Source organism: Mya arenaria, chromosome 17, assembly GCF_026914265.1.
Source record: "Mya arenaria isolate MELC-2E11 chromosome 17, ASM2691426v1".
Classification (NCBI taxonomy): domain Eukaryota; kingdom Metazoa; phylum Mollusca; class Bivalvia; order Myida; family Myidae; genus Mya; species Mya arenaria.
The window spans coordinates 29,864,762-29,889,243 of record NC_069138.1 but is presented as its reverse complement, the minus strand read 5'-3'; the positions used below and the strand labels follow the sequence as shown (position 1 = coordinate 29,889,243).

General features: G+C 36.1%; 2 protein-coding genes across 2 annotated transcripts in view; both read left to right on the top strand.

The window, feature by feature from the left end:
- The first annotated feature begins 355 nt into the window (after positions 1-355).
- The window catches only part of LOC128223360 (uncharacterized), a 60,559-nt gene continuing 36,432 nt past the window's right edge, over positions 356-24,482 (top strand). Inside the window, exons 1-2 of the mRNA XM_052932639.1 lie at positions 356-413; positions 772-918. Coding sequence (XP_052788599.1) covers positions 356-413; positions 772-918 — 205 coding nt within the window. The remainder of the gene's footprint in view (positions 414-771; positions 919-24,482) is intronic.
- The window catches only part of LOC128223358 (uncharacterized), a 98,894-nt gene continuing 97,614 nt past the window's right edge, over positions 23,203-24,482 (top strand). The window contains exon 1 of the mRNA XM_052932637.1: positions 23,203-23,303. The gene's annotated coding sequence lies outside the window, so the exon portion shown is untranslated. The remainder of the gene's footprint in view (positions 23,304-24,482) is intronic.

Sequence of the window (24,482 nt, the reverse complement as noted above, 5' to 3'; positions counted from 1 at the left end):
TTTTATTAAGAAACGAAGAGTGGCAAAATATTAGGAGTGTTAAAACTGAGTAAGTGACGGCTGAAGCTACTCTACCACGTGATGCTTACAATGTATTCAATAAAGGTTAAAATGTCAGTCAGCTTATGTTTGCGTCCTTGTGGGCGAGTGAATATGGTATTATTTTTCTTTTATTTCTTGACTGTACCGGAGGTGTTGGTTCGCTTCCAATTACAACCAAATATTTTTAATACTTAAATTGTATAAAAAATAAATAAGTGTTTTCCGATGCATCTCTGAGAACATTAATTTCTGGTCCAAATAAATGAGCGAGTCCCACAGTGAAGACGAGCTGAATCAGGAGTGAGAGTCAGAGATGTTACGAAGCATAAGTCGACTAGGTAGACAAGCAGTGATAATGCAGAAAGTGAATTGTAAGTAGAGAACACAATTGCTATAGATACAATTGTAGCGTCTGAAAATACCTACATGTAAGCTTCGTCTATTAACATTATCTGAGACAATTTTAGCTGTTTGTCAAGCTGCTTTTTTCTGATCACACGTTTTATATGTGTAGAATACCGAACACATACTATAAGTGAAACCACACGGTAGTTTATCTGATAGTCAGTAAGATATGTATCGGCTTCTTTTTGAACATTTAACGACTAATTTCTCCATAGAACACTAAAAGGTCGTGGAAAAGGCGATTAGTGAAGCCATCCAGACTGACCGAGTGATGTAGTGCCAATTCAGCGAAATCTGTTTGATTCCAACCTGTCTTTTTCACAGATCGGAACTCAAAGTTTAAGGATCGATCGGAAATCAAAGCCGTTCTGACAGACCGAATCCTGCAGTGCCGAGTCAGCGAAGACTGCCTCAAAGCCGAGGTTCATATACCAGATTTACTGTGCTTCGATATTGCGGGAAAGGCACAAAGTATGTATTATACATTTGTTAAGAGCGATTTATGTATAAACTGGTAGTAATCAAACTTCGAGATCGTTTCCTAGGTAAAAACCAATAATTGTGTCCATTTTGAGGGGCCATGGGAGAGTGGTCCTTAGCAAAATATACACAGTCGAATCCCGCTGGCTCGAGCTACCAGGGACCAGCGAAATTCCTGGAGCCTCGAAATATTTGAGCCAAGCAGGATTCTTTACCTTCACTATAAATAAGTCGGTTTATTTATAGTTCGAGCTAACGACAATTCGAGCCAAGCGTGTTCGAGCCAACGGGGTTCGACTGTATATGATTAAATATGTGTTAAAATTTCTTAATACAGACTTATAATAATATTGTGTTTACCAAATGTACATAATAACTCACAAACTAATTATTGTCATACACAAAAAATAGTCCTACTTGTACTTCAAATTTAAGCGTATATAGTGCCACTTTCACCTTTGTCTTTACAGGGAGAATGCACCTTTGGAATATAGCGGACGTTTACGAGTTTGGTGGGAAAATTGCACTGGAACATAATTTTCTTGATTATCAAGACATTTGCAAAAATACGCCGAATAATGTATTTTTACTGCAACAAAATATTTCAGTAAAACGAAGATTTCATGCATATCTGAACACTTCACAACACATCTCCTGTAAGGCAACTCCAATGCGATTCATCTTATATGTCGTCGGTGTCGGGAAAAGTGCAATAACTCTCAAATTCGACTGGTTTGACAACAGACAGTGTAAACCTCTTGTCAGAATTACGTCCGTCCTAGTTTACGTCAATACGATATCCAGAAAGTCAATACCTTTGTCTGATAGTTTCATGCAAAGAGCTGAAGACCATGGGCTACCCCCTTTACAGCGGCCAGAAAAGTGGGAAATAGCAACCTTGGCCGTACCAGATTCTAACTACCATTGCTATTCTGTGAGAGTTGCTCACAGCGATACAGATGAAAACGGCCATACAAATCATGCTACTTATTTACGGTTTTGTTCCGACGCAGCAAGTGACGGTGCTTCGAAGGGTGTGCTGACGATATATAACACATCTGTTGCGCACTTCCGAGTTCAGATGATGAAAGTTAAATATGTCAGGGAATCAACGTCGAATGACGTTCTACATGTTTACGTTTGGGAGGTACTTTCTGGTAGTTGTCTAAATTTTGTATGCAAGAAAGATGGATATGTTATCTGTGAAATAAATATGTCTTTTTAGATGGAGAACAGAGTTTTACTTCCATGTGTATGATAGTTATGTTTAAAATAATGTATATATTCGTTGTATTACACTGTATAAAAAATGTTTTTTCTGGAAAGCAAATAATTTCGAACAATTGGTGGAAGAAACCCCTGACACATTTTGTTATGTAAGACCCGTGCTTTGCTAGGGCGACCGAGTAGTACCCCAACAGATACCATTCGAAGTACAGCCCGACGCCGTGATAAATAACGGACCTGGGTTTAGGGGCAATATACATGCAGTTGAGAATTGAGAGGTGGATCCCAACAAAAGTGAGCTTGTTTTTGTGATAATATCATTGGCCTTTTCCGAAACAAATATTTTACTAATCTTTGGTTTTACTATTCCTTGGTCTGTTCTAGTTACTAAACAAAATATTGACATTCAAAGACTGTTCGATCTTTCCATGTGCACCTCCAAGGACCTGTTCGATGTACATGGGTTGCTTGCGATTTTTTTGCATTATATATATTATAAAACCGAGAGAAACCCCTGTTCTTTGATCTTGCCAACTTTAATGACCGGTTCGATCTTGCCATTGCCAGCTTCAATGACCGGTTCGATTTTGCCATTGCAACCTTCAAGGACCTGTTCGATGCACAGGGGTTTCTTGCGATTTTTTTCATAATATATTATAAAACAATCATAAAGAAACTGTTCGATAAGCTAGGCTTCAAGATCTACAAACATCTCACAGACATGCTGCTCAAGAGTGTGATAGGGAATGCAGCTTTCCGTGACGACCTTGACTACTAGTAAGGTGTAGGGACGGATCCAGGAATTGACGTTAGAGGGGGCGAAACTTTGAGGCACAACTTTTTGACATTCGACCTTCCCTCAGAACACAAGTTTTAATAATTTATGATGTTGACAGGATTGCAGCCACTATATACATATACTCACATGTATCTGTTATACCAACTTTGTTATGATACTAGTCAATTTATGTTATATACCTTATGTTATTTACATAACATTTTAGATATGGTGACCTATAGATCCAACGGGTCGGGTGCAAATGTCTGTATATATGTTACTACTACTCTTACTTACTTACTTACTTATTTACTTACTTACTTACTTACTTACTTACTTACTTACTTACTTACTAACTCACTTACTTACTCACTAACTCACTTACTTACTTACTTACTCTTTTACTCACTTACACACTTTCTCACTTACTCACTTACTCTCTTACTCACTTACTTACTCACTTATTGACTTACTCTCTTACTCACTTACTCTCTTACTCACTTACTCACTTTCTCACTTACTCACTTACTTACTCACTCACTTACTCTCTTATATACTCACTTACTCTCTTACTCACTTACTCTCTTACTCACTGACTTACTTTCTCACTTACTCACTTTCTCATTTTCTCACTTACTTACTTTCTCACTTACTCACTTTCTCACTTACTCTCTTACTCACTTACTCGCTTTCTTACTTACTCACCTACCTACTTACATTCGCACTTACTTACTTACTCACTTACTCTCTTACTCACTTTTTCACTTACTCATTTTCTCACTTACTTACTTTCTCACTTACTCATTTTATCACTTACTCTCTTACTCACTTTCTTACTTACTCACTTACTTACATTCTCACTTACTTACTTATTTACTTACTCACTTACTCTCTTACTCACTTTCTCACTTACTCACTTACTTACTCACTTACTCACTTACTCACTTACTGTATTACTCACTTACCCACTTACTCACTTTCTCACTTACTCACTTACTTACTTACTTTCAAGACTCGGGTTGTTTATTATAAAACAACAATTTTAGTAACATGAATTTTAGAACAGGTATATTGTATACAATGGTTGAAATGCCTGGTGTCAAAATATGTCAAAAAGGTAATTGAATTATTTACAAAAATCGCAAATATGTAAGGGCCATGCTACAAATTGAAGTAAAAATCATAAATGAAATGATTGACATTATATCTATAAACCTGATTATAAATCAAATATATATTGAAAAAAAATGATACATACAAATGTAATCTTATTAATAAGTAGATAAAAGGCGTGGCGCACATGGCGTAATTCCGAAATAATTTGGGATGAACAAATCACTCGTGGGTTATATGTTTCGTGGAAATAATTATAGAAATATCAGAAATAATGAGTTATGTTCATATTTAATCATACCATATTTGACTCAGTTCTGTTAATATTTTAACAAGGCGAATTGTTGGAATCGAATATTACATCATTGGAAACATAACACAATACGAACACAATAATGTGTCATAAAGGCAATAACATACAGTCCACATTCGATACTATTATTTTGTTTTATAACGGAAGTAAAACATTTACATTTATGAATTTCATATTTATTTCTCCCATTTACATCTCGTATATGAGATAAATGAATTTTTAATTCATCTAGTATTACAATAGCATCTTTTCGCTCGTTACCGGAACTGTCCACTGTCCAGCATATAAATATTTTCGTTATCTAAAATAAGTGATTTGGCTAGCGTGAAAAGGTACTGGATCCATGGGAAGTTTTAAAATCTACCTGCCTTCTATTTTAGTTAAACAGACACCTTTTCTGGTAATTGAAGTCAATTACTGGAACTTCAGAACTGTTTTAAGAAGACTATGATCAGATGATAAATATGAAGAATATGATAAAAACTAATCACCTTATCAAACTCCGGTAATACAACGAAGGCGGGGCTCCTTAAGCGGCATAGACTGCCGTTTGTTTCATTTAAAATGGTGTTGTAAAGGAAAAGTTTTTTTTGTTTAAAGTTTTTCTTTTAAGCAAAATGTTGCCTTCTGACGTAGCATATATGGCGTAATTAATCACGTTGTATACACACACTGAACAAGCTAGGTGATGAATTTCATTTCTTATTCGACGAATGCATTAAATTTGATAATGAAAGAAAACTGTTTATAAGATCATATTTTTACAGAAATTCAAACATTTAAAAACTTGAACAATCGTTTAATAATGCTAATAAAAAATATTTCTTCAGTCTCTGCAAAATGGCAAATGTTATTCTCAGACAAAATAGGTAAGCGCGGTATGTTGATATATATGTTATCATTGATGTTAACATTTCTAGTTATATCTAGTATTCATATATCTGTAAATTTATTCATTGTTCATTATTTTCTCCAACACATTTACTACAAATTTGTATTTTTCTTTTTGTTTTTTTGTTCCTTACTGAATAAGTGACTCTCCTTTTGTTTCAAAAAATATTATGACAATTATAATACATTACAATATGCTGTTTAACTGCTTAAGTATCAACTCAAAATATTTATATATATTTAATAAAGATTATGAAGGTAAAACGTTATCACCAATATCTATTTATGTTATAAGTTATAACTGATTTGAGCCTTCATATATCAGTGTCATTAATATGCACCTCAATGTTTTCCTGTTGTACATGGATTTGAGAGAATAAATGTATTGACTTGACTTCAATGTGCCACTTATCGGCCCTTTATACTTATATAAAAACCATAAGCCTCCCGTGTGCCAACCCCATTGGTAGCCCCAGGTTACAAAGTCCTTTAAAAAAATAGAAGGGAAAAATAGTCCTAATACCGCCACTGTCATTGATAGGGGAGGTTGAGAAAACTAGCTAGTAAGAAATCCTTTTCAAAAACAAAACAAACTAGCTAGTTAATATAATGCCAAGGAAATGTTATATCTAAATATATATTTAGGCTGAGCCTAAAAAATAGATTTGTTATACTCAAAGATCATTTAACTATTGAACCTGTTATTTAAATAGATATAGGTTTAGCCTATAATGTTAAATATATTTACACTCATTGAGTTTTATACCATTGAGATGAAATTGTATTTATGGATCGAAGTTGGTCCACTTTATAATGACGTGATATAATCTTAAGCGATCATTTGAATTGAACGTTTAACTTAAGATTGTTTATTATTTTGTAGATTTTGACATATTTTATAGTCCTAAGCACCAACGCTATGTTCAACGAAGCAAACTATTTGTTGTTGTTTTTTATTTTAAAAAATTGAAGAATTAGTTATTGTAAACCGTGGCGTGCCCACCGGATGGGTATTGCCCGATTGCGAGGGTAAATAAACTTACCCCCCCCCCCCGCCCCCACCAACCGATATCGTCAATCTTGATGCAGTTACCTACCGACCAGTAAACATCAAGAAAGACTTGGTATCAATCGACTTGAACTTTGTAGTTAAAATCTAATCTGTCTTAATGCTTATTGTTCAGCGGAGCTTTGACATATTATTGAGTTAATAGGTTACGAGTGGATCGGGTTGTCGTTGAGAGATACGAAAGTTAGTTCAGATCTAAGGATCTATTTAAGTCTTAACTTCATCGCTCTTGCTTGAAAGCTCAGCCATTTTGTGTGGCGTAGTAGGTTGCAACTTACAATCGTTTAACTATTTAAAGATCAATTGAGTTAGAATAATCTATTCAAATTCCACTTATCAATTCATTTGATTATTTGATCTAAAAGCCAAATAAAACCACGTGTTTGCAATCATTAGTTAGAATCGTTAGTTTAATAAGATAGTGTACAGCCGCTCGGTTCACTCCGTTGTTATTCGATAATATAAGTTACTATACTAGAAATATATCACCTTTCATTTCTCCATTCATGAAGAGCACAATTCGTTATGGAACGATACAATACAATATTCAAGCAAATATAATACAAATTGCACATACGTTATGAAGGATAGGGAAAGTCTAGACAAAAATAAATATCATTAATAAGCATCATATGTGATTTAAGAACAAAACAATCTATAGAATATATATGAAATAAATTATTTATTTACAAATATTGTATATACTTTTAGGAAGCATTAATAAACATGCAAAACAACATAAGAATGACCCCATGGTATGAATAAGATACTGGCAAAAAATGAAAGTAAAAAAGTAATATTAATGAAACAACGCACATTTACGCAGTACTTTCAGTACTTTGTTTTTATATCTAAGCCGTCTGCCACAGCGTCAAAGCCTGATTTTCGAATGAAGTAAATTTGTTTGAACTATGGCTTCCAATTGTTTTCTCGTTTTATTGTGTAAAGTGTCGTATTAAATATGGTCACAGTATGTTAAACAAAGTTGTTGTAGGTCGCTTTGGAATTTTCTGAAAAGGTTACACAAGCCATAAGAAACTTGAATAGGCCCTTCATCATATTGATTCGAAGTGGCCAAGATCTAGGACAAGCAGGATGTCTTGGAATTATACTTGAATAGGCCCTTCATCATATTGATTCGAAGTGGCCAAGATCTAGGACAAGCAGGATGTCTTGGAATTATACTTGAATAGGCCCTTCATCATATTGATTCGAAGTGGCCAAGATCTAGGACAAGCAGGATGTCTTGGAATTATACTTGAATAGGCCCTTCATCATATTGATTCGAAGTGGCCAAGATCTAGGACAAGCAGGATGTCTTGGAATTATTTTTCTTCCTTCGTAAACATTTGCCATGGGCAATTAATTTGTCAACAATACGTTATAGATACTCCTGAAATACGACGTCACTTGACTTTATAGTGTCTTGAATTCGACCAGTACTATTTACTCAAGTGGTCAACCACTGCCTGGAACCCAACAGTGCGTTGATTTGCACTTATGGCTTTTCGTTAGGTAATAATTGCACGTCCGTTGTTTTAACACTTACATTCGCCTTGGCTTTGTACCGAATGAGCCAGTGTCTGGACAGAATTCGAGAATATTTAAAAACGGTTATCAAATCGCTCCTGGGGTTAGGAATTTCTAGCAGCTTATCTGTTAGCTTCATGAACCAACTTCTAACACATGTGTAGGAACCTGAAGGTGTAAAAAATGTAAAAGATGTTTACACATGCAAAACACTTTTACTGCTATGATTAAAATGACGTTATGTTCAATGCAAACAACAACGGGGTCACCCGTATTTTAATTTACAACACTCATCAGACAGTCTATTGCCATTGCTAATTAAATGGATCTTTTCTTAGAATCTCTAAACCCAGATTTTTGTTTAAGAAAAAACATTACAGCAGTGTTTTTCTTGAATTGGTTACTAGAAATATCGACCTCCTCAAAGGCAAGTATGTGTTGTTTCAACAACCTCGTCTTTGAAACCTATTCGTCTGATTTTCCCCACTGCGCCAACCAGTCATACGAGTTCAACTTCTGAATATACCCCCGTTTCAGACACATTCAGTTTTACCCGTTTGAAACTCAAACTGTCAGAGTGGATTGCTCAAGGGCCACACAAATAGTTTACCCTTTCGGGAAGGACACCTTCATTATCATGGTTTCATTTGGTCTATTGCTATCATATTTCAGGCACCTTGTACAATACCCACAAACTATGGTGTGTGTAGGACAACCCTAAGTTCTTTTGAGTATTGTGTTATTTATATATTATATTAATGCAATGATGGATTTTAATATCGTCTTTCTTTTGTTTACATCACTGCGATGTTCCTTGGATGGTGCCCTTTCAAAGAAATGTTCAAGGAAATGAATTCCATGCAAAACACTGGTTGCGATGCAACCGAAAGGAAACACTTTAAAACTATTCTTGACAAAAACCATGAGGCATAATTCTTAGCTTTTTGGTGTGTTACATTGTCTAGTGGTTCTCGACTAAGTTTGTTCAAATGCCATTGGGGTCAAAACTGGCCCTGTCCCGCGATCACAAGTTTCTGACACATTCATATAGGAAAATCTTTGAAAATTTGCTTGTCTGAAACTGCTTGACCAAGACTCTTGATATATTTTATGTAGCATCATACAGTGGTCTTCCAATAAATTTGGTCAAATTATGCCCAAATTTTTCAAATTATACCATTAGGGGCAGAAATTACCACGCCCTGGGTTTCACAAGTTTACTGTAGACATATATAGGGAAATCTTTGAAAATGTTCGTGTATGAAACCGCTAGGCACCGACCTTTGATATTTTGTAATGTAGCAGCATTTCGAACCTTTCTATCAAGTTTGTTCGAAACGTGCCCATGGGGTCAAACTGGCGCCGTCCCGGGAATCACAAGTTTCTGAGATACTTATATAGAAAAAACTTCTTCCCCGTTATCGCAAGGCCCAGACCCTTGATGTTGATGAGCCCTTTATTGCACTGTTATTATTATTTGTTATAAAGTTTAATTTTTTAACGTACACGTGTTTTACATGGATGAATATAGGACTTACCTAATTGAGATGATAATCCATGAACATTTTGATCCACGGTGGGGAAATAAAACTTTACCGACATTTATCTCATTTTGAATACCCCACAAGTTCACATGTTTCCTTAAAACATGTTTACTTAGTCATAATCCTCCTCAGATGCTAGCCTATGGATTTTACCACGTCACGTCACTGAGAGGCAAGGTTTACACCCCACTTATAGAAGCTGAAACCAAGAAGACGAAGCACAGTGTACAACCACCGCTTTGGTCCACAGAATGTTCGCAACACATATGCTCCAAATCAGCAATCTATGCAGCAGAAACAGACAATGCAAAAGCAGGGTAAAACACATGAAAAACAATACCTGAAAGGAATCTTTTGCTATCGCTGCCATTACCAATGGAGCGGTACTGTCCATTCTGTTCATTTTAACCCAAATTGATCCTCAAGAGGATGTGTAGAATAGCTCTACGACTGGTGCTAGAATACAAAGCAATGTTTGCATACTTGATGTAGGTAACGTGAATAAACATTGAAGAAAATAAGGTTACATTAGTGTACAGTGTCCGTTATATTACTGTTATTTTAAATCACATATTTAAGCTTTGTAGAGACATAAATACATGTATCTGAAACCTTTTCAACCAAATATTTACCACCTAGGAGAAATACTGGAACCCCTTGCGTGGACTCCTTTCGTTTGTCCGTAATATTTCGTGTGTCACCTTCAATCCTTGAAATATTTAATATATATGTATCTTTTGTTACACGTTTTACTCATTTCATATTACAATGAAAACTACATAGACAAGTCAAGAAGTCACAAATTCAGATACAAACCCTTTTAGAGTCAAAAGGCTAGGACCCATTCGACAATGAATACTCGTTAATGTGAAGCAATACCCATAACTATAGTGTGATTAAAAATGAATACTATTATCCGGTTATGCCGCTTGAGATTCTAAAAGCGTTCGTACAAAAGGTTTAACCATGGCCACATAGTAAAGTATGAAGATGTTCACATTAAGCTAAGTTTATCTGCTAGCAGGGACAATATGCACCTGTTGTGTTGTTATGGTTAAGGACTGTCATCTAAAATGATTCGTATCGACTTCAAACGTGTTCTCTACCATTTCCGATTGCTCTTGATCGGAAGTCTGCTGTGGAATGAATTGATGTTGTGTTGTGATGTTTGTTTGTTTGTTTGTATATTTGAGGTATTTGTCTGTACAGTTATATAGATAACGCTGTAATTTGGGATGCACGTTCCATATGATATGAAGGCATAACAGTAGTTATCAAAAATTTACCGTTTACTGTATTGAATGTAACGATTGAGCACAATGGTGCAAAACTAAAACTAAGCTAGTAGTTAATAAGTGTGGCAAGGATTAGATAAGAAATGCTGGAGTTAAAAAAATGGAAATGTGCCATTGTAAACGACGACGCGGAAATTTATTGACTGATTAAGTGATTGACTGGTTGATTTATGTTTATTCAGGTAAAATACACAATAACAGCTATAAAAATGCAACTGCTATCACATTATGAGTACAAAAGGACAAAATTAATAGTTATTGCAAAACCTTATAAAACTACAACAGAATCTACATTATTTATATATTATATAATCGTCCATAAAAATGAGGTGGGGGTATCAATAATGAAAAAGCATGGCCAGAAATATATATAGGAACATTCAAACAATATTGAAATTTGTATTTGCCCTATGACTGCCCATAAAAGCTAAGGCTTATTTCCAATGGGGATCTGACATGTATAAACAATATGTAATATTAATAACTATAGATCAATACTGATACAAGGACACCCACCAAATTATAAGGTGTACAAAGCAAGTCCATGAAAATACAATAACTGGAATTTATAAACAATCATACAGTTATCACAAATACTAAATAACCTAAAAACCTATATATTATTTATATATATTATGTTCAGAAATTAGCACCACAGGACTTAATCCACAACCATGAATATATAAACAAAACCCATCAATCAGAATATGGTTCATTCCACAAAATATCCGCTTATTGATAAAAAAGAGCAAAATTCATGGTTTTTACATGACAATACCAATACTGAATGCAAGGGTAATCTTTATTTATTTATTAATGTTGGTGAATAAAGTGGGTGGATTTGCGATTACCAAGATGCTGCTTATCACTTGTAAAAATGAGCACAGTCCACACTGATAATATTTACTTTTTTCAAACAAAATAGGTCTTAGATTAAAAAAACAATGTTATCACCATTATCACACGTTTTCACATGTTTTGTACATGGCATATGGTTGTTAGTTTACATTTAAGATAACAATCACTACGAATAACATTTAAAAATCCATGAAAATATGAAAAACATCAAAACAGTATCCAAAACAATTTGCACATATGCAATTAACATATTTTTGAAACCACAAACAATTCGAAAAAAGTGAGGGCACATATTTTTAAAATAACAAAAAAGCCGAGGATACTCAGATATAATAATGAAAACGTCTATGGAATTTAAAAATGCTGTGTGCCATGTAATGTATAGTTAAAATAAAACATTTTATCGAAAAATGTGTCAAGGAAGCATGCAAATTTTATCCCCAAAAAGACAGGTATCGACTTTTGAAGTAATTATTCAACTATGTTTATGTTTTCGGTAAATAAAGAAATAAAATATCGTTAATGCAATCTCGTCGGAAATGAAATAAATACATAAATACATTATATACACAGGATAACAATAACGTGTTTTTAAATCATCTTTCCTGATTGTTTACTAAGTAAAAACACCGCCATTTTGATTTGATTCCCGTATTCTCAATACATTTCGAATGCACGACGGGCACCTGGTTTAGCTAAAACCGGTCTCTTTTTGAAAAAAAGGAGAACACGGGTACCAGTTAAACCGAGTCCGCTACTGTCAAATGTTTTGAAAAACAAAATGCACATATTTTGATGCATTTCAAGAGATATTTGTGATAGCAACACTGGAATTTGAGGCTGAACTACTATCCAAACATCACACTCAGGTTATGTGCATTTTACATTTTGTAAGTTGTAAAACAAACGAGCTAAAATAGACTGTTATACTGGCCCAATTTCCCGAAACTTCTTAAGTCCCATATAACAGGATTAAGCTAAGCTCACTATTTTTGCTTTTCAATAATTTGCTTAATTTGACTTCCTTAAATGTTTTTTATATTTTAGATAGGAATTATCTTGATGATAATCACAATTAACCTTTTTTTAATTTATCAAAATCTAATTTGTATGTATGTATGTATTTTTACTTATTGAAATAAGCTACGTAAACCTTTCAAGCTTAATTTTTTTCGAGAAATTGGGGCCTGATCTGTCAGTTCATTTGGCAAGGATTTTTTTTATTTCTCTAAGGCAGATTGCAAATTTATTCAGCAGGTATTACTCCCTTTGTATCTTATTTACACGAGTATCGTGTCACTCGAAGTATGGGCTTTAAAAAAGTTAAATCAACCTTAAAGATTATGAACGGAGTTGGGTGACCCGGGGTTTTTAGTGTGAGCTCTATGATTTATGATATCCAGAGCAGCTGGAAAATCAACATAAGCTCTGATGGTGTTAGTTGGGAGACGGGTTTGTTCCGAATTACATTTCATTTTTCAATTTCACTCTCTATTCTGAAAAGAGTGCGGCTAGTAAAGGGTATGGGACTGGGAAATCCCTGCTTGCAAGTTGCGTGCTCTATCAACTCAGATAACAGGCCCATATAACCAAACAAACTTTAAGAATGCAAGTGAGTTGTACAGCTGTACAATCTGTTCCGGATAACTAAATTTGCCAACTGCCTGACCTGTGTGATTTAGGACTGTGACACATCCCATGGATGGATGGATGGATGGATGGATGGATGGATGGATGGATGGATGGATGGATGGATGGATGGATGGATGGATGGATGGATGGATGGATGGATGGATGGATGGATGGATGGATGGATGGATGGATGGATGGATGGATGGATGGATGGATGGATGGATGGATGGATGGATGGATGGATGGATGGATGGATGGATGGATGGATGGATGGATGGATGGATGGATGGATGGATGGATGGATGGATGGATGGATGGATGGATGGATGGATGGATGGATGGATGGATGGATGGATGGATGGATGGATGGATGGATGGATGGATGGATGGATGGATGGATGGATGGATGGATGGATGGATGGATGGATGGATGGATGGATGGATGGATGGATGGATGGATGGATGGATGGATGGATGGATGGATGGATGGATGGATGGATGGATGGATGGATGGATGGATGGATGGATGGATGGATGGATGGATGGATGGATGGATGGATGGATGGATGGATGGATGGATGGATGGATGGATGGATGGATGGATGGATGGATGGATGGATGGATGGATGGATGGATGGATGGATGGATGGATGGATGGATGGATGGATGGATGGATGGATGGATGGATGGATGGATGGATGGATGGATGGATGGATGGATGGATGGATGGATGGATGGATGGATGGATGGATGGATGGATGGATGGATGGATGGATGGATGGATGGATGGATGGATGGATGGATGGATGGATGGATGGATGGATGGATGGATGGATGGATGGATGGATGGATGGATGGATGGATGGATGGATGGATGGATGGATGGATGGATGGATGGATGGATGGATGGATGGATGGATGGATGGATGGATGGATGGATGGATGGATGGATGGATGGATGGATGGATGGATGGATGGATGGATGGATGGATGGATGGATGGATGGATGGATGGATGGATGGATGGATGGATGGATGGATGGATGGATGGATGGATGGATGGATGGATGGATGGATGGATGGATGGATGGATGGATGGATGGATGGATGGATGGATGGATGGATGGATGGATGGATGGATGGATGGATGGATGGATGGATGGATGGATGGATGGATGGATGGATGGATGGATGGATGGATGGATGGATGGATGGATGGATGGATGGATGGATGGATGGATGGATGGATGGATGGATGGATGGATGGATGGATGGATGGATGGATGGATGGATGGATGGATGGATGGATGGATGGATGGATGGATGGATGGATGGATGGATGGATGGATGGATGGATGGATGGATGGATGGATGGATGGATGGATGGATGGATGGATGGATGGATGGATGGATGGATGGATGGATGGATGGATGGATGGATGGATGGATGGATGGATGGATGGATGGATGGATGGATGGATGGATGGATGGATGGATGGATGGATGGATGGATGGATGGATGGATGGATGGATGGATGGATGGATGGATGGATGGATGGATGGATGGATGGATGGATGGATGGATGGATGGATGGATGGATGGATGGATGGATGGATGGATGGATGGATGGATGGATGGATGGATGGATGGATGGATGGATGGATGGATGGATGGATGGATGGATGGATGGATGGATGGATGGATGGATGGATGGATGGATGGATGGATGGATGGATGGATGGATGGATGGATGGATGGATGGATGGATGGATGGATGGATGGATGGATGGATGGATGGATGGATGGATGGATGGATGGATGGATGGATGGATGGATGGATGGATGGATGGATGGATGGATGGATGGATGGATGGATGGATGGATGGATGGATGGATGGATGGATGGATGGATGGATGGATGGATGGATGGATGGATGGATGGATGGATGGATGGATGGATGGATGGATGGATGGATGGATGGATGGATGGATGGATGGATGGATGGATGGATGGATGGATGGATGGATGGATGGATGGATGGATGGATGGATGGATGGATGGATGGATGGATGGATGGATGGATGGATGGATGGATGGATGGATGGATGGATGGATGGATGGATGGATGGATGGATGGATGGATGGATGGATGGATGGATGGATGGATGGATGGATGGATGGATGGATGGATGGATGGATGGATGGATGGATGGATGGATGGATGGATGGATGGATGGATGGATGGATGGATGGATGGATGGATGGATGGATGGATGGATGGATGGATGGATGGATGGATGGATGGATGGATGGATGGATGGATGGATGGATGGATGGATGGATGGATGGATGGATGGATGGATGGATGGATGGATGGATGGATGGATGGATGGATGGATGGATGGATGGATGGATGGATGGATGGATGGATGGATGGATGGATGGATGGATGGATGGATGGATGGATGGATGGATGGATGGATGGATGGATGGATGGATGGATGGATGGATGGATGGATGGATGGATGGATGGATGGATGGATGGATGGATGGATGGATGGATGGATGGATGGATGGATGGATGGATGGATGGATGGATGGATGGATGGATGGATGGATGGATGGATGGATGGATGGATGGATGGATGGATGGATGGATGGATGGATGGATGGATGGATGGATGGATGGATGGATGGATGGATGGATGGATGGATGGATGGATGGATGGATGGATGGATGGATGGATGGATGGATGGATGGATGGATGGATGGATGGATGGATGGATGGATGGATGGATGGATGGATGGATGGATGGATGGATGGATGGATGGATGGATGGATGGATGGATGGATGGATGGATGGATGGATGGATGGATGGATGGATGGATGGATGGATGGATGGATGGATGGATGGATGGATGGATGGATGGATGGATGTATGTATGGATGGATGGATGGATGGATGGATGGATGGATGGATGGATGGATGGATGGATGGATGGATGGATGGATGGATGGATGGATGGATGGATGGATGGATGGATGGATGGATGGATGGATGGATGGATGGATGGATGGATGGATGGATGGATGGATGGATGGATGGATGGATGGATGGATGGATGGATGGATGGATGGATGGATGGATGGATGGATGGATGGATGGATGGATGGATGGATGGATGGATGGATGGATGGATGGATGGATGGATGGATGGATGGATGGATGGATGGATGGATGGATGGATGGATGGATGGATGGATGGATGGATGGATGGATGGATGGATGGATGGATGGATGGATGGATGGATGGATGGATGGATGGATGGATGGATGGATGGATGGATGGATGGATGGATGGATGGATGGATGGATGGATGGATGGATGGATGGATGGATGGATGGATGGATGGATGGATGGATGGATGGATGGATGGATGGATGGATGGATGGATGGATGGATGGATGGATGGATGGATGGATGGATGGATGGATGGATGGATGGATGGATGGATGGATGGATGGATGGATGGATGGATGGATGGATGGATGGATGGATGGATGGATGGATGGATGGATGGATGGATGGATGGATGGATGGATGGATGGATGGATGGATGGATGGATGGATGGATGGATGGATGGATGGATGGATGGATGGATGGATGGATGGATGGATGGATGGATGGATGGATGGATGGATGGATGGATGGATGGATGGATGGATGGATGGATGGATGGATGGATGGATGGATGGATGGATGGATGGATAATTCTTTATTTCCTCCTTTGAAGAAGAGATTGAACATAGCATTACATACATATTCATAAGCATAATTACAAGCGAGATCGAATATGTACATACATGGAACATGGTTGTATGACTTAATTGCTCTTGAAAAGACATTATATAGTGAAATTCAATGTCTATAAGTAATTATATCTATAAGTACTTACATACATGTATGTTCAAGCACTTATGACGTCACAGTACTATATCAATTTAAGGAAAATAATTGCGCTAGCTATGTGCATATAATTATTTCATAACACTATAATTGTTGTCAATACTTAAAACCTACTTGAGCCGAAAGCGAAAATGATTATACATGGATATGGAAATTATGGAACAGAACAGAACATAATGTTTATTTAACTTAAGCATATACAGCTCATCGTTATAAACATAGAATGAAAAAAATGAAAACAATAGCATGCATGTGATACATAAGTAATGCATGTAACAAATAAGTAATGCATATGGATATTTTGGTAACTATACCAACAATACATATGGTAAACACAAAACTAGCACATTTAACAGCAATATAATATGAGAATGTCTTATAAAATATCATATATTTATGTTTCTTATCTTAAATGCCTTAATACAGAAAATAGGTAATTTTATTAACATAGTTTTTTTATCAGAAATTAGTAATGAATTTTATCATACTGGGATTTCTAACATAGTATCTAGGAATATAAGTCAGTCGGATATCCCTATACATTATACTATGATTTGTAATAAATTAATAAGTTATCGTAATCTGATTTAATCTGCATAAATTGTTTAGTGCAAATTATATGTTGTCTAATTGAGGCGAATGCGAAAGAAATTAGACAAATATTTTACTCTAACGTTTTTAAAATAATAAATAATATTGTATTGACTAGTAAGAATTCTGATTATCGGGTGTAATAATGATACAGTTGAATGCTCCGTGAATGTAATGGCCTAAATCTATTTTAGGAACACAAATGGTTTTACAAGTAAATGTGAATATCTTGTAATGACCTTGTACATAGATATACGTAATTCGTCGGAAAGATTTAAGTCTGTAAAACCGGAATACATCGCAACTATTTGCTTCTGTTAGCTTAACGTACAATAGCTAGCAAACATATCATTACCTAACATTAAATGCATTTTAAACCATAACAAGTGGCGAATACTATCATAATTGATGCAAAAGAAAAGTATATGGTGCCCGATAGATTCAGTTTGCATTTTTATATTGTGGGCCAATATACACGTACGGTGTAGAAAACAGTTTACTGAGCAGGCAAACAGTTTTCTGAGCAGGCAAACAGTTTACTGAGCAGGCAAACAACTGACTGGCAGTACGTTAAGTGTACTCTGTACAGTTGTGCGAATTTCCAGATGTACATCGAGCGATTTCACTTGTATTGTACAAGTCAACTATTTGACCTGTATAAATTAAGACTGTGACACAGACTAAAGGTTGCCGAAAGAGCAGTAGACTTGCCATTCTCTACAAAATTCAGCTAAACCTTGTTCAACGAGATACTTGAGGAAAACACAGATGTTTCAAGGACAGAATTCACAAAACAGTTTCTATCAACATCTTATATCCAAGGACTGTGCTTGAGTTCAACAGTCTTCAAACAGACACTGTTTCAACGCCGTCAATGGATTCATTCAGTTTACTCTTGCAGTTATCTGAGCAACCCTTTACATCATTTTAACTTTGTTAACAGTTTTAACTTAATTTTTTTGTCTTCGTGGTTAAGTGGTTAACAATATAACCTGAACAATAGACCCTTCTAGGTCAACATTGTAAATATTTTGGAATAGTTTAATCAAATTGTATTGCTCTTTTGTAAACAGAATTATTCTGCATACAATTTACACGTACACTTACAATCAAATAAAACAAAAACAAAACAAATGGGTTGGGCTACAAGTTATTAAAACATTATATTCAGCTCTTCCCAGGCGTCAATATAGCGTCAATGTCGTTTAAATATATGATTGAACGTAACTAGAAAAAATAGAAAACGTTAATTACTTTAGAAAACAAAGAGAATTGGTTGCCACCCAAACAGAAAAACATACAATGTAATAACATTCCAGACCATTTATATGGTGATTGAGGGTGATATCAAAAGAAACGTTTCGTTAATTTGGAATAAAGTAGTACATCTAGTTGTTTCTGAACTTGACTGTATGGTATCGTGCATTTTCCTCAAGTGGTTTACAATATAACCTGAATATTGACAAGTACTGTGTAGCTATTAAACCCTTGTAGGTCACCATGGTAACTATTTTGGAATAAAGTCAAACACTCGAATTTCTCATGATAATCTGCTCCTGATATGTATACTGTTTATGTTTGCAACATGCTTTTAACAACTTTGTTCAAATGGAGTTATATATCATGAATAATAAACAAACACCAAACAGCAATTCGCAGATATAGAGAATACTAGGTTAGTGCCGTGGATGGAGGAAGTTTATCTGGCAAGGCGGAGGAATTTATCGGGTGAGCCGAAGGCTCACCCGATAAAATACGCAGCCGAGCCAGAAAAACTTCCTCCTTCACGGCACTAACCTAGTATTCTATTTATCATGTTACTTTGTTAATTAAACACTATAAAAACCTTAAAATTATTAAGTATCTTTTAAAGTAAGGGGGGAAACTGTTTTTTTTCCCTATTGACGTCATCACACCCGGTATCCATGTTTAAATCGCCCCCAAAATAGTTCTCAAAACTGTTCAACTTTTTTCAATACGTTTATATTCAAAGTCATTGCATTTTAATACGTAAATATTAATTCAAAACATAAAAAGCTTTTAAACGTGCATAAGCATGGATCAGTCTCCAAACATTATCTGATGATGTAACAATTATTCCGCAAGTCACAGAGTACAGTACACAGGTCAAGATTCAAGATCACGAGTGTTTACAAACAATCGACAAATATTAAATGGATTTAATTCATGTTAATAGTGTTGGATGTTCAGAACTGCACCGGCAAAGAGATCATACATTTCTGTTGTAAGTGAGATTTTGTCATTCACCACAGAAATGGAATAAACTATCGACGAGTATCGTTGAATGCTGTTTCACAGTTTCCAGCATTAGCGGGTGGGGTAAGATTTTCACATCACATGTAGATTTTCAGTTCGATTGTTTTGCCAGTGTCATTATTTTGCATAATGATGGGACTTTATGGGCGAGTGATTGTTGAGGTCGACTGTTGGTGGTCCATTGATAAGTAACAGTATTTGTGCTGTTCCTCTGACATTGCAGGATATAGAAAAGAAGTTCGTTTTCGCGGTCACATGACCACCTGACTGTATACAAACATCACGTGGTCTACTAGCCTAATAAACTAAAATTTACACGGCACCTTGTTATTGGATCGATATGTTTGCAAGTGACAGGATAAAATCTTTTGAGAAGAATTTTGAACATCCAAGCCTTATTTCATATTCAATGTTTTTCAGCAAAATTTGGTACTTTCTGTCATATTAAGAAATCAATATTATAAATAAATCTTTTTGTGCACATTTCTTTTTTTCTGTGATCTTTGACCCTAAAAATGTCAACAAGATCATTTTACAACTCAAACATTTAATGCGATGTTCTTTGCCAAGTATGTGTTTGTTTTATTGGTAAACATGTATGTGTAATCATATTATATATCATACAAAGTAAACATGAATAAAATGTAAACATATTTTAGTTTTTCATATTTTTATACAGTTTGCAAAGGCCTGTGTGTATAGTCGAACAATGAAGTTAATAACCTATTAAAAACAACTTGGAGAAACAATGTGCATTAATCAGTTGGCACTCATGGATGCTTATTAGTATTATTAGTATGAGGTGTGTTATATTAACAAACTATTTTACATGTACCTCAGTATTTCAATACCATTTTGAATTTCAAAAATAAAGGAGAAACGGATCTTTATCATTTTGATATAACTAGTTATTAACCAAAATTCATTTCGATGCTAATAAAAGGTTCATTTAATGTATATATATATATGTGTCTAAGATATATATTAATTAAAACAGCATGCAATTCCAACTTCATTTAATATGACAAAAATATAAATTTGCAGTTATTTTTATTTCGCATCATGATCACTCATAGATATAGAGTGAGATTAGTCAAGTGGTATACGTGTTTGTCTGACTTTCTCCTATCCAAGAAGGCATGGGTTTGAATCCCAAGTGGTGGAAAACAGTTCACGTATCAGTTGATGTATTCTGCTTGCAGTCAAAAAGAAAGTATTATGATGGGCACCTGTAAAATAAAAGACGCATATATCATAGTATTAACGTTTACTGTAAAAGTACATATTTTTCTTAGGAGATTCAAAAACACTACAATTCAAATTTTATTATGATTAAGCCATACCCACCTTATTAGTTAAATACTGTGTCAAACTTCAAATTAAAATAAAATTCCTGTACTTTTTGTATTTTGTATTCATGGTGATTACATCTACCGGTAAAAGGCGATAGTTTGCAAGCAGCACTGGTCAGTTATGGTTATCTCCTTTCATATATGTTTATGGCAATTTTATGTGTTTTCGAAAATGATTAATTATGGTTTGCATTATTCAGCTATTTAGGACTCGAATGACTGCATCTCAGATGAGCTTTTCTTTCAAAAGATTGCTTGAAATAAAAAATAAAACTTAATTTATCATACAACAATTATTCACATCTTAAAGTCTTGGTTTAAGCCTTCTATAAGTGACCCCCTTACCTAAAACTCTGTTTAGTACACAAGTTCTGTGTATTGATCTTAATCTTTATTGCCTTGTGCTGTCCATCAGATCTCGGATCTGAGTATCCTGCTGTGCAGTTCAAGTTTTATTATAGAAATAGTCAACCCTTTATGGCCCTGAGCCAATAAACAAATACACTGGAAATTGGCTCCTACTGTAACACCAGTGCATTGAGCAGGGGATGCACAGCAGGGGATCATCATACCAAATATTCCTTAAACTAGGCCTTTAACTACCTCATCACATAACTTATATGTGCATTGTCATTGACCAGTAACATTCAAAGGGTACTATACAGATACTTGCCAACAGACCTTCTCAATTAGTAATGGCACGTGTCTAGAATGGTAAATAAAAGCATATTTAAGCGTGTTTACTTATCTTTAAGAAACAGTTAAAATAATATGCGCTTTCTAATTTTTTACTTTTACTCCGTGTTTTAAATCGAAGCTAACAAAGTATCAATGACCGTAATATTACAAACAAGTATGTATACCATTTAGGGTGTGATTATTTTAACCTGTTAATGCCATAACATACACAGTAAAAGTCTAATTAAAAAAGAATAGTTGAATATAATCGAAGTGTGTCATAAAATTTAGGTGAAATGTTACACAGAAAACAGTTATTTAAATGGGTCAAACCGTGCCGTAGCAACCATGGACGACGAAAGGTTACCAACCACTGTAATATGTATCAAAATAAATAGTAAATATGTACTTTGATTTTTTTCGAAAAGCAAAGCAGATCAACCAACAAATACGATGATTTTAAAGCATGCTTACATGTAAAGCTTTACATGTTCGTCTGTTTCTTCCTCCCTTTGCAGAGTAATTACGTAAGAAGCTTTCGTATGGAGTGTTCGTAAGAAATTATGAGACGGTCGAGGTGTTCGCAAATTCGTACGAAGTGATCATAGATTGCATGTGTAGTTCGTACGTTTTTACGTGTTATTTTTAAAAAAAACTGGCGTCATATAATATTACATGAATACGAAGTGATCATAGATTTCATGTCTAGTTCGTACGTTTTTACGTGTTTTTTTTTAATAAAACTGGCGTCATATAATATTACATGAATCAGTAATTTTATGTAAACTTATGTGCATTTTATTTCCCAAATGCGTTTCGTTTGCCTCTATTTAACCACTTTCATTACAATGTATAAGGAAATATTTCAGTTCCTGTCAAAGTTTAGATACTTATGTGTTGATGATTCAACATTTCACTGAAATTCCATTTCAAACCAGTTCAATCCCAAGAAATAAGACAAATACGTAATTGTTATTTTAACTGCCTCATTGAAATCTTAGAACAGCCACCAGCAATAAAATATGACCCTGACCATGTCATGATTTCAATACAATTTGAAAAGCTTTATTAAGTAGTTATTAAGAGGTTTGTAACTTGTATTTACGAGATCTCGGCTACAACATCACGTAACAAATTATCACATTTCCGGAGACAGCCAAGCAGCTACGATGTACACGGAAGTATTTGATTTATGTTAAATGTCGGCCAGTGAACGATCCAAGTGTTTCATTAAGATAATGTGATTCTGTAAAATGTAAGTATTAAATTGTTTTGTCTTAATATAATAAAGATGTTTTATATGTTATGTTGGACGCTGATTACAATTCCGTAATTATTGAAAGTATTATCAAATGTTCAATTTAACTTCCGTCAAGTTCAGAAATCATCAAATATTTGTTTAATTTTAGACGACACCTTGAAAATATTTAGTTAAAGGCTTTTTTAAAAGCCTTTTAAAATATTATTCGGCTTGTTAATTCCAACCTAAGAAGCATCTGGTGCCAAATTACGTGTGTAATGTGTATTGGCTAATTGCCATTTAGGAATGTGTTCAAAAGATATGGGTTGCGCTGCTTCTGCTCTGACGGATAATTCATTCCTCGGAAATCTCATTGATGATAACAGAAACCAGAGGGCAATAACGATTAGGACCAATAAAAACTTTGTGTATTACCCTTAAAGTTGTTAACCTAACCTCTTCAGGTATTTCCTTCCTTATATGTCTGTATAAACCTCCCATTATGTTTTAAGGTAGCACAACCCTAATTGGCACCATTTCAAACTATGATCAGCTTGAAAATTTCCTGCATTCAAAAACAAAGTTTAAAGGAATTTATTTAAATTTGAATTACCCTACCCCCATTTCAGAATTGTCGATAAAAACGACAAAGAAAAATCCTTTATTTCATTTATTTTTCAACATTTTGGTAATAATTCGGTATCAGTGTAACACGAAACATATTTGCTTTCAGAAATAATACATTATTTTCTTTCATGCTTTTCGATGAAATATGGGGTTTTAACAGGGACATAACAACATTGAAAATATCAATATATAAAACATATCAAGAAATGTTTCATAAATTTAAATAAATATATATTTTGAAATTAACAACTTACCGTTTATTACCGGTTATCCCGTTTTTTTTCAAATATTTTCTTTATCTTGAAGCTGAATGTTCGAACATTTGCTTTGAAAGCAAACAAATTACAGACGAAAACAACTGTTCGAACATAAATATTATTTAATTTTATATCATCGTTCAAATGTATTTTGTACTGTTTGCCGTTGTAATACGTAAAACGAGTTTCCGGGAAAATTCAAACAACAATTTACAGATAATCGTATATTTTTTTACCCCACCCACACCTTCAAATATTTCAACAAACTGGCGTGGTATTCACTCTTTACCTGGAAAACAAACCTGCGTTC